We start from the raw sequence: 16,240 nt of genomic DNA, 5'->3' as shown, positions 1-16,240 counted from the left end.
AAAATGAAGTATGGTGCTATATCTAAATGTAGGCAACCTTTGGAAGAAAATTTTGTTTTGAGAGCAGAGTACATGATATACTATTTACATTCAGTAACTACAGTATGTACAATGTCTAATACCCTTTCTGAATATTACAAGCAGATTGAAGTCGCGCTTCTCTTTTGTTAAATCATTAAAGAGTAACATGTTACAAATTAGTTGTAAGCCTTGGAATGGATAGGTCAGTTCATAATAAGTTGGAATATTGTGCAGAACACACAGCTGCAGCACAGAACCTAAAACACTTGTGTAAGTCTCTTAGGTTCAACTGCCTGGAACAGTATCCATTGAGTGTGTGATCCAGATAAAAATTAAGAAAGGATGTGCTCCTTATTTCATTACAACTTTCTCCATATTTCTTTGGTTCCTAATGGTTTCTGTTATCATTAGAAACAGCAAGAGTATACTACTATCTGCATTTGGTCATATGAAATGAAAGAAGTCAAAGTTTGTCTGAAAAAATAAAAATGGAGAGTCATTAATAGTTGATTTCTTTTAACCTCTTCCCCTCAAAGGCATATTTCACCTTCCTGACCAGGTTAATTTTTCAAAATTGACATGTAGTGGTAATTACTATGGAATGCTTCCATATATTCCAGTGATTGTGAGATTATTATTTCATGTCACTACACACACAAGGCACATAGATATCTGTCAGTACTGGTTAATAAATAAATAAGTGAATGAATGAATGAATGAATGAAAAAAAAATGACAAGGCATTCCCCCTATTTTTGATAAGCAGCCAAGGTAAAGCAGACAACTGCAGGGTATTTTTTTCCCTGTGTGTGTGGGTTTTTTTGGATTACTGGTTAAGCAATGGGGGTGTCTGATACACGCCTCTCCATTACTAAGACCAGGGCTTGATGCCAGCTGACATTAGCCCCCAAAAATATTACAATGATTGAAACTGCACCAGGGAAATCGGGAAGAACTAGGCAAAGAGCCAGAATTGGTGCATCTAATGGATGTGCCACTTCTAAGGCGGCCTTCCCAGCCTGATAATATCAGCCCCCAGCTATCTGCTTTACCTTGGCTGGTTATCAAAAATAGGTGGACCCCATGCCATTTTTTAGAAACAATTTATTAGGTTAAACAAGGCTAAAAAAAATACCATTTAGTGCCACAGTCTTATCTCTCTCTCTTAGATCAAAGGTCTTTCCTCACTGTCTGTGGGTTGCCTAGAGGTGCCGGTCTGCGCCGTAATGAGCTCCAGCCGATCACGGATCCTTCGGAGGCTAGTACCGTGTGGTAGTCTGTATGCCCTTCCCCTTTGGGCCTTTGGTGTTAGATCCCAGTGGCCTGAAGCTACTTGGGGACCACGGGTCTTATAATTCGGCTGGTACGAAGCTGTGGAAAAAAAGCGCAGATAGGGTATTACCCCAATAATGTGGGGTGAGGAGGGGGGAGTGAATACTCACCAGATAAAGTTGTGCAAGTCACAACCCCTTTAATCGCATGTATAGTATTGATCCCGGCTGCAGCCACCCGATGGCAGATAACAGAGAGAATAGGAGATAGGTGATAATACCGCACCAAAGATCACTTCTGGAACCGTAAGATTAACGTATCTTTATTGGCATAGGTCTACGCGTTTCAGGAGCTCTGCTCCCTTCCTCAGGACCATGGAGAACCAAGAGACATCAAATCACTTTTTTGATTTGATTTGATGTCTCTTGGTTCTCCATGGTCCTGAGGAAGGGAGCAGAGCTCCTGAAACGCGTAGACCTATGCCAATAAAGATACGTTAATCTTACGGTTCCAGAAGTGATCTTTGGCGCGGTATTATCACCTATCTCCTATTCTCTCTGTTATAATTCGGCTGGTGGCGCGGATGTACTGTGGGGCCTGACTGTAATCATGACTCCGGACCCTATGTGCCACTGTGCTCCGGGATCTTGTGGTAGCCAGACGGATGTGGAATTCCCCTGTTCGGCAGATTCTGGTGGTCCAACATAGAGTATGTTCCACCCTAGGACTCTGCACCCTGCTGGTTCTGAGGGAGCAATGAAGCTCTCCCCTCAGCAACCATGTTTTCTCCTTTGTCCTACAGGAGCTACCGGTGATGAGCTCCTGTCCTGTCGCCTCCCGGATCTCGACTCCCCATGTGTGTGTGACTCCTTTCCCCTCTGATGGCTGCTCCTCCCCTGGGTTCCTGTTGCTAATGGGTGGAAACCCCTGTGTTTGGATAGCAACCTTAACACCCGACGTTAGCCCGGTCTCAGGTGGTGAGTTCAACCTTCGGTGTGTATTGAATGAAATTGATGTGATCCATGCACCGACCTCCTCTGGACCTGGGATAAGTACCGCACCTTAAGTGAGGTGCAGTACCCTGTGGCGACTGAAGCCTCAGGGGTGCCACATTTACACTCTATAAAACCAATTTTTTTTTTTGCAAAAAATACATTTTGGGCATCGCGATAGTTTGAAAGCCATATCTTTATTATTTATCTGCTGACAGAGGTGTATAAGTGGTTGATTTTTCTGGAATTAGTTGAAATTTTTATTGGTACCATTTTGGGGTACATAACATTTCTTAAATCACTTTTAATTCTGATTTTTGTAATTTAACATATACTCATGGCAGCCAAAACCATGTCCAAATCGACAAAATCCCTCAAATCTAGCTCTTTTGGTGTTGTGATTTTATGTTAATGTGTGTTGTAATGCTTACATACATGTTTGGCCCCTAAAAAAACCTACCTATAATCTCACAATGAAACATTTCACATAATGAGGCTTACATATAATTACAAAAAGGTATGGATGTTAAAACTAAGCATGTGAAAAAGGGAAAACAAAAAGATTCTTCTGGTTTGCGCAGTTGGGGTGGGTGGGGGCAGACAAATGTCCTGCTTAAGTGCCCTTCACTGTCAGTGTCTGCCCCTGGTATGTTATTACAATAGGACAAAGACTTTAGATATCAAATCTTGGCATAACTTACAAAATCAGTGAGTTTTTGGAAGAACCACATAAAAGTACAACACGAGAATCGATCTATTGCATAATGTTCATGGCGCGTAGTGTGTGAATTATGCACTACATGATTTTTGTTCTTGTTTTTGTTGACATTTACTAAAAATATATTTCTGTTTTAGTAGAGCTAAGGTCTTTCTTTACTTTTCCCAATTTGTGAAGTTTCTTGCCCAATCTTTTTGTCTCATACAGTCATAATGTTGCCCACAAATCACGGATCTCCTTTCAGTGAGATTCTGTTGTAGAATAAATTTGGCCGCAATGAATTGTAAATAGCCTCTCGGGATTGGAACTGAAGATCTAAATGGTGCGCTTTATCTGAAATAATCTCCTTTTACAATGCACTAACCCATCACAGTTCCATTACCTAATCTACTTTCAACCATGAGATCACAGTTTTGCTTTTTTTTACTGGCGTTATCTTTATTTCATTATACATTTCAGTGCGCACTGTCAAGTCTTCACCATTATATTGTGAAATTACTCTAATCCATTTGTAGAATTGGTTGCAATTTCCTCCATTCTAATCCTGATGTTTACTTATTCACTGCACATGTTCCTAGTCACCTAAATGAACATTGTCAAGAAAGAAGTGCTAAGTTCACTAGTGCACACATATGTGAAAGATTAATAGGCATGAACGCTGCTCATTTTTAGGCTATTCGCTCCTTTTTGGACCCCCCAAATATGACACTTACTCTGGGTGATAAGGCTGGCTATGATTATTCCACTTTACATTTCTTTCTAGAAAGAAAATTTCTCATTGATATGGAATTTCTATCTGGCAGTGATAAGAATTGGACCTGTCATGAAAGTCATGACCACCAGTTTGTAAAAGACGTCAACTATCTGTTTCCTTGCCTAATCTTTCAGTTATTTCATGGGAGTCACACCAACAAATTGTTTTATAATTGGGTATACTTCAGAATGACTCTGATATATGTGGTGTAACATTTTCTGTTTAGATTAATTTGAAGAGGAATTAAGCTCAGTATTTTCATTGTGAGGTAAAGTTTTCTTTATTAGTTTTCAACGTTGACCGATAGCTTTTTCTATTAGCTTTTCCATTCTCTCATTCCGTTTTTAAATTAGATTACGTAAGTAAATAGGAGTGTAAATATACCATTAATAGAAGTTTTAGAATGAAACCAGAACCAGTTTCAAGCATCTATTACCTATGCAAAGGTCAGACATATTATTTCAAATCACATTTTTCAGAATCTTCATTAAAGATTGTATATATAGAACCTTAAAACCACCCCCTTCCCTCAAAAAAATATACAAGGTAAAACATGATTTATTCTTTATTAATAAATGTGTAAAAAAAATCACAATATTGTACATGTAATTCCACAAATCTCAACAGGACCATACTGGAAAGAGATGCCCAAAAACATAGCAGGAAGTACTAAGCCCAGTCTTAATCATGTATAATATATACATCCAGTGGGATGTACAGGTAAATCCTTAGATGTAATCAATAGTAGAAAAGAGTGTAACCAAAACTAGTAGTGAATGCATAAACCAATAAGTAAAAAGCTTCATAAGTAACATGATCCTAATTATTTCCTGCCGACATGGTGGGACTGGAGCTGGGCCAAGCACCTCAATGTACGTTTCGCTTCTTTGGTGTTTAGCCTACAAATATCTACTTCTGTGATAAAGCAGGTCATGGTTTTTCAAGGTAGGCTGAAGAAAGATCAGTTTTGCTAGTTTTGTAAGTGCTGATAGAACCTTGTGGGATAAAGTATTAGATTAAGGTGTGTAAGCATGTACTGGCAAATGTCTGAAGGGTTTGGTTTCAGGTGCTTAGTGGTATGGTAAAGATGTTTTAATTTGAACAAGGTGTAAATAATCATAGTAAGGTTAGAAAAAGACAAACATCCATCAAGTTCTGTGTTTTGTCTAATAAAGATCCAGACCAAGGAAAACAACTCAAAATATATATAGAAACTTATAGAAATAAGAATAAATGCCATGGTCAGTAAACCATGTAAGCAATCCAATACACATGACTTGTAAAATTCTATCATTGAAGAAAAGTATTTAACCCTTTTAAATTCATCTGGTAGAGGGTTTCATGAGCTCACTGCTCTTACAGAAAATAATGTATTGATGGAGAAACCTCTCTGTGATCTTCCATGGATAAAGAGAAAGGCTAGGTTCAGACTGGTATATTTCGCAATCCACATATGAACTGAAAAGCCTGGACTGACAGCAGGGCTCTTGATCTGAACTTGTAGCCTCACAGATACATATGAGGCCGTAACTTAGGTAGTCAGATGTGTAGCCATTCTGTCTTTGTGGACCAAGAAATAAGCCCAGCTGAATCTGGCCATAAGGAGAGCATATTGTGCTTCTTGGAATATACAACAGACTTACAGTTGTACCTACTTGCCTAAGCTACAAAATGATTATGGTTTCTGAACTTGTGTTTGGATGATCTTTTCAATTAAGCTTCTAATCGTAAGCAAAAGGAAATATTTGATTGGAATACATTTTTGTCTCTTAACCAGGTGGGAAATTGGAAACTGGAGCTCATGCAGCTTAACTTGTGGAGTGGGATTACAAACCAGAGATATATTTTGTTCTCATCTTCTATCGCGAGAGACAAATGAAACTGTGGTCTTAGGAGATGACTTCTGCAAACAACCTAAACCAACTTTGGTGCAGGCCTGTAATCGCTTTGACTGCCCACCAGCATGGTACCCTGCAGAATGGAAACCGGTAAGATTCAAAGACTTGGTAGTTTAATCTAAAATATCTAAAGGTAAAGTCTATTTATCATTGTCTGCAAATGAGCCTAAATGGGAATTAGTCAAGCTAAAAAATAACTTTTAATGTAAATTCTCATGTAATATTCCCATCTCATGCATTTATTGCATATCAACAAGATGAGGCATAAAGTTGTATTAGACTTACCAGTGGTACCACTTACCAGTGGTACCTACATGTATATCGAAAATGGGCCCCTAATGTTTTGCACTATCAGTGGAGGGATCATTGGAATTCTCATTTGTTAGTATAGGATTTCCAACCACCTCTCCACTGAAAACAGTGCATGATGTGTTACTGTTCATGAGATGCATCGGTAAGATCCACATCTATTAAACATTTATGACTTTTCTGATGGCTATCCCATAAATATGCAAAATAGAAATGCACTTTTAATTTTAATAGCTAAGCCAGTCACCTCTTGCCAATATATAAGAGTAGAAGAGGCTGATTTACCTATTGAAATGGGTCAGTCAGCCAATACTCCTCATAGACAACACTGGTCACATGCCAATGTATAAAGATCTCTGCTACCACATACGTAAGCTAGCAGTGGAGCAGTCAGTGACACTGATAGCTGGACATGGTAGATATTTGATGACAGTTGATGATGGAACATGTCATCAACTTCAAGTTATGTGGTGTCATCAAGTTATATGTAGTGTATTTTTCAACTTCTAAAAATATTTTTTTCTAGGTTTTAATGGAATTTGTCAGCTTGAAATGACGGTATAAACTAGGTGCATAGTCTTGTAGGGGACCTAGCCCCTGTAAAAACCTTTGATCTTCAAATCATTACTTATGCTCTGTAAAAACTGTAGTTTAATAAAACCTGCTAATTAACATGCTCAGTGTCTCCATAGAGTGACCAAGAGGCTCAACATACAAATCCACCCACTGGTTTTCTGTCCCCCACCTTCCACTCTTGTGATTGACAGTGCTACTTTGACTGATGCAAAAACAGTATGCTCAAACAAGCCAGAGCTTTCAATCACTAGTGAGGGAGGTGGAACATGAAAAACCAGTGGGTAAATTGGTGTACGGAGACATTCAGTCACTCCGAGGGTGCACCGAGCATGCTGATTAGTATACTTAAATAAACTTCAGTTTCTGAAGAATGGAGGCACCAATTATAACACTAAAGGCCGCTTTACATGCTACGACATCGCTAAAGCGATCTCGTTGGGGTCATGGAATTTGTGAAGCACATCCGGCCGCTTTAGCGATGTTGTTGTGTGTGACACCTATGAGCGATTTTGAATAGTCGCAAAAACGTTCAAAATCGCTCATCGGTGACATCCCACCTAATCTCGATTATCGTTGCTAATGCTGTGACGATGTTGTTCGTCGTTCCTGTGGCAGCACATATCGCTGTGTGTGACACCGCAGGAACGAGTAACATCTCCTTACCTGCGGCTGCCGCCAATGCAGAAGGAAGGAGGTGGGTGGGATGTTACGTCCTGCTCATCTCCGCCCCTCCGCTTTGATTGGGCGGCCGCTTAGTGACGTCGATGTGACGCCGAACGGATCGCCCCATTAGAAAGGAGGCGGTTCGCTGGTCACAGCGACGTCGCTAGGCAGGTAAGTAGTGTGATGGGTCCGCGCGAGTTTGTGCGCCACGGGCAACGATTTGCCTGTGTCGCACAAACGATGGGGGCGGGTATGCACGCTAGCGATATCGCTAACGATATTGCAGCTTGTAAAGCAGCCTTAAGGGTATGTGCACATATACAATGATGTTTTTACAGCTTCTTTGCCATGTTTTTCATGCATTTTTCCATGCATTTTTGCATGTGGTTTTCATTTGAATTCATTGGATGAAAAATGCAGGCAAAAACTCTGAAAGAATTGACATGCTGCACAATATTTTCTGCACCAAATCTGCAAGGAGAAAATACTCAATGTGTGCACTACACTTCAGGATTGTCATTGATTTTGCTGGCATCAGGATTTGCTTGCAATTTTGTGACAAAACTGCACTCAAAAACGCATTAAAAAATGTGACAAAACACACTGAGTACACACAGCTTTAGGCCCCCTTCACACGTCCGTGAAAAACCACGCACGTTTTTCACGGACGTGTCAGAGGTGCGTTTTGCCCTGTGTGACCCGTGTTTATGGGCTACGTGTGTTCTCCGTGTGTTATCCGTGATAACACACGGAGAACGGGAACTTTCTGCTCACCTGTCCCTGGCGTCGCTGTCCATGGTGCTGAACTTCGGTCTCCGGTCCTGCCGACTCCCCGCTGCTGCTGCTTCCAGCCACAGTGAAGTGAATATTCAATGAACATAATGAGCAGCGGCAAGCAAGTGACAGCAGCGGCAGAGACAGGAGGGCAGGAGAAGGTGAGTAATGTTTTGTTTTATTTTCTCACAGACACGTCTTCTCTCCGGTGCGTGTCACACGGAACACATCCGTGTGGTCCATGTGTTTTATGTGTGACACGTTTGCGTTCCGTGTGACACCCGTGATTCCGGAGAGAAAACAGACGTGTCGGCGTGAGAAACACACGGACACACGTAAGTATGGAACGGACACACGTTCCGTGCACAAATACTTACGTGTGTCCTAAACCATAGGAATACCTAGGTTTACGTGTGTACCTGTCTCTGTTACGTGAGAAAAATGCCAAACATGTAACAGAGACACATGCGTGTGAAGGGGGCCTAAGGCTGTGCGCCCAAGACACGTTTTTACCATGGCTTTTATGCGTTTTTGAGTGCAAATTGTATATATATAGCATATGTGTGTATGTGCCTGTATATATGGTATGATTGTATGATTGATTGTTTGACACATGGTAAGTGTGGGGAGACAATGTTGTCTCTAGAAAAGAATCCTCTGAGAGAAGGAGGATTAGCTTGTCCTGACCGGGATAGTGTGTAGAGGTTGTGACGCCTCTGGAAGGAATCCTCTGAGAGAAGAGAGTGTTTGGTTCTTCTGACCGGGGTCAGTGAGTGGAGGCTAAGATACCTCCACTGAAATACTTCTAAGGAGAAGTGTATCGGAACCTATGCGATCATACCGCTAGTTGAGCAGACTCTAAAATCGTGTTGTGTGCCTTTAAGCGGGAAGAGTCTTTGTATGTAACCAGAAGTGTGGTTTATGTGTGTGTTAAGATACTCACAGCAGGATAAAGCAGTGGTGAACTGCCCAGGCCAAAAAACTAAAGCACTACCAGGATGCAGCCAGACCCCCAATAGATGGAGGCATCACATTTGGAAGAGGAGCAAATCATTCACACAACTCCAAAACATGGAGGGGGTGATCGCTGGATGATAAAATTGCACACTAGTGGCTTGCAAAGGGCGCCGTTCACACTTACAGGTGCATAGTAACCTAGTCAGCAGCCTATTACACGCCCATACTATTCGACCAGACGGGATGCACGGTACATATGGGCACCTTATAGTACATATTTTGGCCATAATATCAACTAATATCTCAGATATTTTGTATATATATTTTTCTGCACATAACATTTTATACCGGGTGCAGCCAGGCCCCTTCATGTTTGGACTTGCATAATGGAGTCCCCGTCCCTATATGGTGCACATAAGTACCAGGCAGCCCGTCTGGTCGAATAGTATGGGCGTGTAATAGGCTACTGACTAGGTTACTATGCACCTGTAAGTGTGAACGGCGCCCTATGAAAGCCACTAGTGTGCAATTTAATCATCCAGCAATCACCCCCTCCATGTTTTGGAGTTGTGTGAGTGATTTGCTCCTCTTGCACCTGTGATGCCTCCATCAATTGGGGGTATGGCTGCATCCTAATAGTGCATTAGTATTTTTGTCTGGGCAGTTCACCGCTTCTTTATCCTGCTGTGAGTATCTTAAATTGTGGAGGATATTTAGTACTCTTTTTTTGTTTTTCTATAGGTATAGATATGTGTGTGTTAATAAACCAACTGGTCTTTTTAATGGAAAGCGTTCCTGTGTACTACCTCAAACAGCAAGCGGAGTAACCCCATCATAATGTATACAGTGGCATGCAAATGTTTGGGCACCCCTGGTCAAAATTACTGTTATTGTGAACAGTTAAGCAACTTGAAGATTACATTATCTCTTAAAGGTATACAGTTGAAGATGACACATTTCCTTTGTATTTTAGGAGAAAAAATGAATCTTTTAAAGTTAACAGATTACAAAAAGGAAAATGGGCAAATGCAAAAGTTTGGACACCCTTGGAGATTTTTATGCTCAGATAACTTTGACCAAGGTTTCAGACCTTAATTAGCCTGTTATGGTTATGGCTTTTTCACTATAATTGCTAGTAAAGGTCAGGTGATGAAATTTTCACAGCTTTATAAAAACCCAGCCACCTGTAGCCTTGTGCCAAAAAACAGCAGCCATGGGTTCTTCTAAGCAGCTGCGTAGCACTTTGAAAATGAAAATGGTGGAGGACCAAAAAATAGGAGAAGACTATAAGAAGATAGGAAAGCATTTTCAAGTTGCCCTTTGCTCAGTTCAAAATGTAATTAGGAAATGTCAGTCACCAGGAACTGTGGAGGTCAAGATAAGATCTGGAAGACCAAGCAAAATATCTGTGATAGCTACTCATAGAATTCTTAGACTGACAATTAAGGCCCTGCATGACTGCAAAAGACCTTCAGGAAGATTTAGCAGACTCTGGAATTGTGGTATATTGTTCTAGTGTTCAGCGATACCTGCACAAATATGGCCTTCATGGAAGAGTCATCAGGAGAAAACCTCTTCTGCATCCTCACCATACAAATCACGTCAGAAGTATTCATAAGAACATCTATAGCAGCCTGATGCATTTTGGAAAAAAGTCCTGTGGAATGATAAGGTTACAATAGAACTCTTTGGCCACAATGATCAAATGATGTGTGGAGAAAAAAGGGCACAGAATTTCAGGAAAAGAACATATCGCCGAATATTAAGCATGGGGGTGGGTTAATTATGTTTTAGCATTTTGTTGCAGCCAGTGGCACAGGAACAGAGGGAAGTATGGATTCAATGAAATTTCAACAAATCATTGAGGCAAAATAACACCATCTGTTGAAAAGAGGATGACTTCTACAAATGGATAATATTCCTAAAGACATGTGAAAATCCATAATACACTACCTCAAAAGGCACAAGCTGAAGGTTTTGCAATGGCCCTCACAGTCCCCTGATCTGAATATCATTGACAATCTGGGCTAGACCTCCAAAGAGCAGTGCATGCAAGACTAGCCAGGAATCTCACAAAACTAGAAGACTTTTCAAAGGAAATATGGATGAAAATCCCACAAACAAGAATTGAAAGACTCTTAGCTGTCTACAAAAAGCATATACAAGCTGTGATACCTGCCAAAGTGAATGCTACTAGGTACTAATCATGAAGGGTGCCCAAACTTTTGCATTGGCCCATTTTCCTTTTTTGTTAATTTAAAAATGTAAAAGATGAATATATATATTTTTTTACCTCAAGTACGAAGAAAATGTGTTTTCTTTAACTTTATGCCTTTTAGAGATTATTTCATCTTCAACTTGCTTAACTGTTCACAATAACAGTAATTTTGACTAGGGGTGCCCAAATTTTGCATGCCACTGTCTGTACACATATATACAGGAACATACAAAGCTACTTATATACAAATACTAAATATATACAGTACAGACCAAAAGTTTGGACACACCTTCTCATACACCTCATTCAAAGAGTTTTCTTTATTTTCATGACTCTAAAAATTGTAGATTCACATTGAAGGCATCAAAACTATCAATTAAAACATGTGGAATGAAATACTTAAAGAAGTGTAAAACAACTGAAAATATGTCTTATATTCTAGGTTCTTCAAAGTAGCCACCTTTTGCTTTGATTACTATTTTGCACACTCTTGGCATTCTCTTGATGAGCTTCAAGAGGTAGTCACCGGAAATGGTCTTCCAACAGTCTTGAAGGAGTTCCCAGAGATGCTTAGCACTTGTTCACCCTTTTGCCTTCACTCTGGTCCAGCTCACCTCAAACCATCTCGATTGGGTTCAGGCCTGGTGATTGTGGAGGCCAGGTCATCTGGCGTAGCACCCCATCACTCTCCTTCTTAGTCAAATAACCCTTACACAGCCTGGAGGTGTGTTTGGGGTCATTGTCCTGTTGAAAAATAAATGATGGTCCAACTAAACGCAAACCAGATGGAATAGCATGCCGCTGCAAGATGCTGTGGTAGCCATGCTGGTTCAGTATGCCTTCAGTTTTGAATAAATCCCCAACAGTGTCACCAGCAAAGCACCCCGAGACCATCACACCTCCTCCTCCATGCTTCACAGTGGGAACCAGGCATGTAGAGTTCATCCGTTCTCCTTTTCTACAAAGACACGGTGGTTGGATCAAAAGATCTCTAATGTAGACTCATCAGACCAAAGCACAGATTTCCACTGGTCTAATGTCCATTCCTTGTGTTCTTTAGCCCAAACAAGTCTTGCCTGCTTGTTGCCTGTCCTTAGCAGTGGTTTCCTAGCAGCTATTTTACCATCAAGGCCTGCTGCACAAAGTCTCCTCTTAATTGTTATTCTAGAGATGAGAAGGTGTGTCCAAACTTTTGGTCTGTACTGTACATCTATAAATATACAGGCAGATCTACTATATATACACATAGGCACATATACTATTTTTAGTGTCAGCGGCCAAAAGTGCTCAGTTGCGGAGCTTCATAGCTCCATCAATTTTATAGGTACTGCACATCTGCACACTTTTCGATTTGACACAGCCAATTGGGGGGATATCACACATTGTAACCCCACTAATCAACCAATTTCAGTTGAAGTTGTTCAGTAGTGGACAACCCCTTTAGCATTTCAGCCCATTTGTTGGAATAAATGTTACATAGTTACTTAGGTTGAAAAAAGACCTAGGTCCATCTAGTTCAACCTTCCTCCACCAATTCTACATTTTGTCCCTAAGTCACTTATAACAAACAATGTTGTGTGTACTGAGGAAATCATCCAGCCCTTTTTTAAAAGCTGTTATAGTATCTGCCATTACTACGTCTTGTGGTTGGGCATTCCACAGTCTGACTGCTCTAACTGTAAAGAACCCTTTCCTATTTAGCTGTTGGAATCGCTTTTCTTCCACTCGCAGTGAGTGCCCCCTGGTCCTTAGTATTGTCTTTGGAAGAAATAAGTCATGTGCCAGTCCTTTATATTGACCACACGTGTATTTATACATATAAATGAGATCTCCTCTGAGACGTCTTTTTTCTAAGGTAAACATATCTACCTTTTTCAACCTCTCGTCATATGGGCGGCCTCCATTGCTTGTAGTAGTCTTGTTGCCCGTCTTTGAACTGACTCTAACTTCTCATTGTCCTTTTTAAAATGTGGAGCCCAAAACTGGATCCCATATTCCAGATGTGGGCTTACAAGTAATTTATAGAGGGGTAACAATACGTTGGGATCACGGGATCTAATCTCTCTTTTTATACACACTAAAATCTTGTTTGCTTTAGCAGCTGCTGCTTGACATTGAGTGCTGCTGCTCAGCTTATTTCTAATAAGAATACCCAAGTCCTTCTCCTGTTCTGTAGTCCCGAGTTTACTTCCATTTAATGTATATGCAGCTATAGGATTACTCCGTCCTAGGTGTATTACTTTACATTTATCAACATTAAATCTCATTTGCCAAGTATCTGCCCATTCTGACATCTTATCCAGATCATTTTGTAATATTGTACTATCAAGGTCAGTTTTTAATATCCTACATAGTTTGGTGTCATCAGCAAAGACTGACACTTTACTATCAATCCCATCCACAAGGTCATTAAAAAGAGATTAAAAAGAAATCAATGTTAAATCAATAAAAGATATATGGAAGCTATCCATTTTTCTTTTTACTTTTCAATAGTTTATAATGTCAGGTTTTGCTCACATATCACTGTATCTCTGAAGATAATAGAAAATCTTAAGTGACACATAATGAAATCACTAAAACTCTTAAGCTGTATATAGAGAGCTCATAATATCAAAAAGTGCCAAAGAGCAAATTAAGTTCAGATACATCTGTAGGTATACTGCAGCCGAAGGTTGCATGTAGTATAATGTTTGGAATTAAAACTTACATTTATGTGTTCTTATTTCCACATAGATGTTATTTACATCTGCATATCACATAAAGGCCTTCTTTCTCATTTTTCCATACAGATTACATTGCACCTACCATATACAGTGCCTTGCGAAAGTATTCGGCTCCCTTGAATTTTTCAACCTTTCCCACATTTCTGGCTTCAAACATAAAAATAAAAATGTAAATGTTATGGTGAAGAATCAACAACAAGTGGGACACAACTGTGGGGCGTGCAATATTATTCATCCCCTTTAAGTTAATACTTTGAAGCGCCATCTTTTGCTGCGATTACAGCTGCAAGTCGCTTGAGGTATGTCTCTATCAGTTTTGCACATCGAGAGACTGAAATTCTTGCCCATTCTTCCTTTGCAAACAGCTCGTGCTGAGTGAGGATGGATGGAGAGCGTTTGTGAACAGCAGTTTTCAGCTCTTTCCACAGATTCTCGATTGAGTTCAGGTCTGGACTTTGACTTAGCCATTCTAACACCTGGATATATTTATTTGGGAACCATTCAATTGTAAATGTTGCTTTATGTTTGGGATCATTGTCTTGTTGGAAGACAAATCTCCATCCCAGTCTCAGGTCTTTTGCAGACTCCAACAGGTTTTCTTCAAGAATGATCCTGTATTTGGGTCCATCCATCTTCCCTTCAATTTGAACCATCTTCCCTGTCCCTGCTGAAGAAAAGCAGGCCCAAACCATGATGCTGCCACTACCATGTTTGACTGTGGGGATGGTGTGTTCAGGGTGAAGAGCTGTGTTGGTTTTACGCCAAACATATTGTTTGCATTGTGCCCAAATAGTTTGATTTTGGTTTGATCTGACCAGAGCACCTTCTTCCGCATGTTTGGTGTGTCTTCCAGGTGGCTTGTTGCAAACTTTAAACAACACTTTTTATGGATATCTTTGAGAAATGGCTTTCTCCTTGCCATTCTTCCATAAAGGCCAGATTTTTGCAGTGCATGACTGATTGTTGTCCTATGGACAGACTCTCCCACCTTAGCTGTAGATCTCTGCAGTTCATCCAGAGTGATCATGGGCCTCTTGGCTGCATCTCTGAACAGTCTTCTCCTTGTTTGAGATGAAAGTTTGGATGGACAGCCGGGTCTTGGTAGATTTGCAGTGGTATGATACTCTTTCCATTTCAATATGATCGCTTGCACAGTGCTTCTTGGGATGTTTAAAGTTTTGGGTTTTTTTTTTTATCCAAACCCGGTTTAAACTTCTCCACAACAGTATCACGGACCTGCCTGTTGTGTTCCTTGGTCTTCATGATGCTATCTGTACTTTAAACAGAACACTGACACTATCACAGAGAAGATGCATTTATACGGGGACTTGATTACACACAGGTGGCTTATATTTACCATCATCAGTCATTTAGGACAACATTGCATCATTCAGAGATCCTCAATGAACTTCTGGAGTGAGTTTGCTGCACTGAAAGTAAAGGCAATGAATAATATTGCACACCCCAATTTTCAGTTATTTATTTTTTAAAAAAGTTTAAAATAAGCAATACATTTCATTCAACTTCACAATTGTGTCCCACTTGTTCTTGATCCTTCACCATAACATTAAAATTTTTATCTTTATGTTTGAAGCCTGAAATGTGGGAAAAGGTTGAAAAATTCAAAGGAGCCAAATACTTTTACAAGGCATTGTATCTTTGCTATACATCTTTTATTAAAGAGGCTTCCCACTACTAATTTAATCTCCTTTTTTTATCCTAACTCTTCCTAACTAACACTTTTCTAATATACTTTTTCTATCCACTCTGCTGCTGTAAACTGATCTCTAAGATGTTTGTAAACACTTCAATTGTTGTTGTAGCTTTGATTCTTCTGGCTGTAGACAGGAATCAGGCCAAATGAGAGAGAGTCAAGTGTGATCTAGGCATGTGTGCCCAAACTGCTGTCACTCACAGAGAGACAACGCCACCCCCACCAGTGACATGCCCTGCTTGGCTTGTCGCATTTCCGGTCTGCAGCTGGAAGGATCCAAGTTACAACAACAATAAAGTTATTTACAAACTTCTTAGAGATAAGACTACAGGAGCAGGGTAGATAGCAGAAGTATAATAGGAAAATGTTAGTTAGGATAAAAGAAAGGGGGTCGCTTTAAAGGGAATCTGTCAGCAGGTTTTTGATACCTCATCTGAGATCAGCATAATGTAGAGACAGAGACCCTAATTCCAGCATCACTGATTGCTGTCATTTTGATCAAATCAATATTTCCTCTGCTGCAGATCTAGCAGTTATACAAAGTTTATGAATCAGCTGGACTGCCAGGCAGCACGCCAAATAGTCCTCAATTGATAATTTCCTGCTAATTAAACAGTGATTTTATCAAGACTACACTACGCAGGCCAGTAAG

At 40.2% G+C, this 16,240-nt stretch overlaps 1 protein-coding gene across 3 annotated transcripts in view; it reads left to right on the top strand.

Annotated features, from left to right (window-relative positions):
* The window catches only part of ADAMTSL1 (ADAMTS like 1), a 483,577-nt gene that overhangs the window by 347,535 nt on the left and 119,802 nt on the right, over positions 1-16,240 (top strand). For all 3 annotated transcript variants that reach the window (XM_075316452.1, XM_075316459.1, XM_075316466.1), the window contains exon 16: positions 5,534-5,744. In XM_075316452.1, the coding sequence (XP_075172567.1) occupies positions 5,534-5,744 (211 nt within the window). The remainder of the gene's footprint in view (positions 1-5,533; positions 5,745-16,240) is intronic.

Source organism: Anomaloglossus baeobatrachus, chromosome 1, assembly GCF_048569485.1.
Source record: "Anomaloglossus baeobatrachus isolate aAnoBae1 chromosome 1, aAnoBae1.hap1, whole genome shotgun sequence".
Taxonomy (NCBI): domain Eukaryota; kingdom Metazoa; phylum Chordata; class Amphibia; order Anura; family Aromobatidae; genus Anomaloglossus; species Anomaloglossus baeobatrachus.
This window is presented reverse-complemented; position numbering and strand designations above follow the sequence as displayed.